General features: G+C 58.4%; 1 protein-coding gene across 1 annotated transcript in view; it reads right to left on the reverse strand.

Annotated features, from left to right (window-relative positions):
* ZMYND10 (zinc finger, MYND-type containing 10) overlaps positions 1-1,611 on the reverse strand; it is a gene marked incomplete at its 5' end in the record, with an annotated part of 10,442 nt that extends 8,831 nt beyond the window's left edge. The window contains 2 exons of the mRNA XM_009321860.1: positions 796-912; positions 1,492-1,611. Coding sequence (XP_009320135.1) covers positions 796-912; positions 1,492-1,611 — 237 coding nt within the window. The remainder of the gene's footprint in view (positions 1-795; positions 913-1,491) is intronic.
* Between the last annotated feature and the right edge of the window lie 424 nt (positions 1,612-2,035).

Below are 2,035 nucleotides of genomic sequence, written 5' to 3' on the forward strand. Positions count from 1 at the left end.
ATGGGACAGTGCTCTGCATGGCTGCGCTGCTCTCAGCCCCCTGGGACCAGGGCAGACAGCTGTGTCCCGAAACTGGGAACAACGAGATAACTGCCTCGAGGCAATGCTGCAGACAAACGGCTGCCTAGGGAAGACACCACCTTTCCGCAGCAAGGTGTTACCCTGGACTGAAAGTGGGCTAAAACTTCCAAGCCTCGGGCAGATTCCCTTAGGTCAAGGGCTGCATGCCTCCACAGAGAAGCCAAGCTCCCGAGATTGCTCCCCTGCCAAGAATGGCCCAAGGGACCACTGCTCCCAGAAGCTCGGTAAGAAAAAGCTATGTTTTTTTTAACCCAGAGGCATGTAACCTTGGAGAGCCCTCTGGTTAGAAGTGCCAGAGAAAAACAGTGCTCAAAGAGGGGCAACTACCCCAGGGGTGTTGCTGCCTGGGAGCCAGGGTAGCACGAAGTCGCTGGGAGCTGTGAGCCAGGAGCACAGCCGCCTCCAGGAGCAGCTTTTGCTGCATCCAGCAGCTCCAGCAAGCCCCCGAGTGGGATTAGGCAGGGGCTCAGCCCTACATGGAGCTGAGCTCCCCTGGGAGCGGGTCCCTGTCCCTCCTGGAGACAAGGACACGGGCTTGTTGCTTGTGGCTTTGGGAAACCAGATGCTTCCCACCATGTCACGCTGTCCACCACGGCTTCTCAGCCTGGTGAGATGTAAAACCCCAGCTCTGAGATCTTCAGGGTGAGATTTATTTTTAAGCATAGCAGTGCCCGGCCAATTTCCAGGCTCATTCCCACTGCCCCCTCTACTCACCACCACGTAGATGGGGAAGGTGCTTCTTGGCTTGAAGTCCTCCAGCCGGCACAGCACGGGAAAGATCTTGTGCTTCCAGATCTCCACAGAGATCAGCTCCCCAATGAGAACAGGAACCTAGACAGGGAAGGGACGGGGGAGCGAAACCTTTCAGACCAGTGCCGGAGTGGGAAGCAGTTTTATCGCTAATGCGCAGCCACACAGACTTCAGAGTCATCCCACAGAGGAGGGAGGCCTTGGGGCACGCTGTCTTTGCATTCACCCAGCTCAGAAATCAACAGCTTTTCACTAACAGACCAGAGGGCAGAGAGCTCCTGGGGTTGCAAAGGGGGAAGATGACCCCGAGGAGCTGGGCAGCTCTAGGGCACCACACGTCCCGGTGCAGCCCAGCACGCTCTGGGGCAGCAACACCCCAGGTATAGGGCAGAGATCCGCAACTGGAGCAGCCAGTGCACAAAAGAGAACAGAGCAACCTCCAGAGAGGAACCAGAGACCAGCAAGTAGAAATACCACAGCTTGACCTTTAATTTTTTTAAAAAATCAACACTGGCAAACCACCAGTCAAACATCTTCGCTGAAGATACAGCAGATTCTTCACCATTTTATTCCAAAATTGCACACGTTGTCCCCAAGACAACCTCAGCTCAAGGCTGAAGGCCTGGCATGGGTATCACTACCGCACCCAAGGAGGCTCACCTTGGCGTAGGTGACCAGCAGCTCGGTGAGGAGCTGCTCCTGGCCCGTGGAGGCACTCAGGATGGCGTGCATGTTGAGCTTCTCCACACACTCGTGCTGCCGAAGCCATCTGCGGGGCAGTCAGCACGGACATCAGTGCCAGAGACCTCTGGCCACCGGCTTTGGGGCTCTGCTGCACTCCTGGAGAGGGTCTCTCATGCAGGGAAACCTGCTCCCAGCACCCCCATCCCCAGGAAATGCCCCAAGCCTGCCAGGCACCCCCAAACCCCATGATGTCCCCTGAGCCAACGCTCCCTGGGGCAGCAGCTCCACCCGTGGCAGCCCCAACCCCACTGTCCACCCAGAGACTCTGAGGAGGCCCCAAAATGGGGTCCCCTCCTCTCCCCCCACCTCACACAGCCCCAACGGGGACAAACCAAATTTAGAGCCCCTTCTTCGTGCTCCCCCCTCAGACCCTCCAGGGACACCCCAGAACCGGGGCCCTCCCCCTCCAGACCCCGTCCCCATCAAAGACGGTCCCCCGCACCCCTGCCCGCCGGCGTCC

The sequence above is a fragment of the Pygoscelis adeliae genome, unplaced genomic scaffold (genome assembly GCF_000699105.1).
Source record: "Pygoscelis adeliae isolate BGI_AS28 unplaced genomic scaffold, ASM69910v1 Scaffold94, whole genome shotgun sequence".
NCBI classification, from domain to species: domain Eukaryota; kingdom Metazoa; phylum Chordata; class Aves; order Sphenisciformes; family Spheniscidae; genus Pygoscelis; species Pygoscelis adeliae.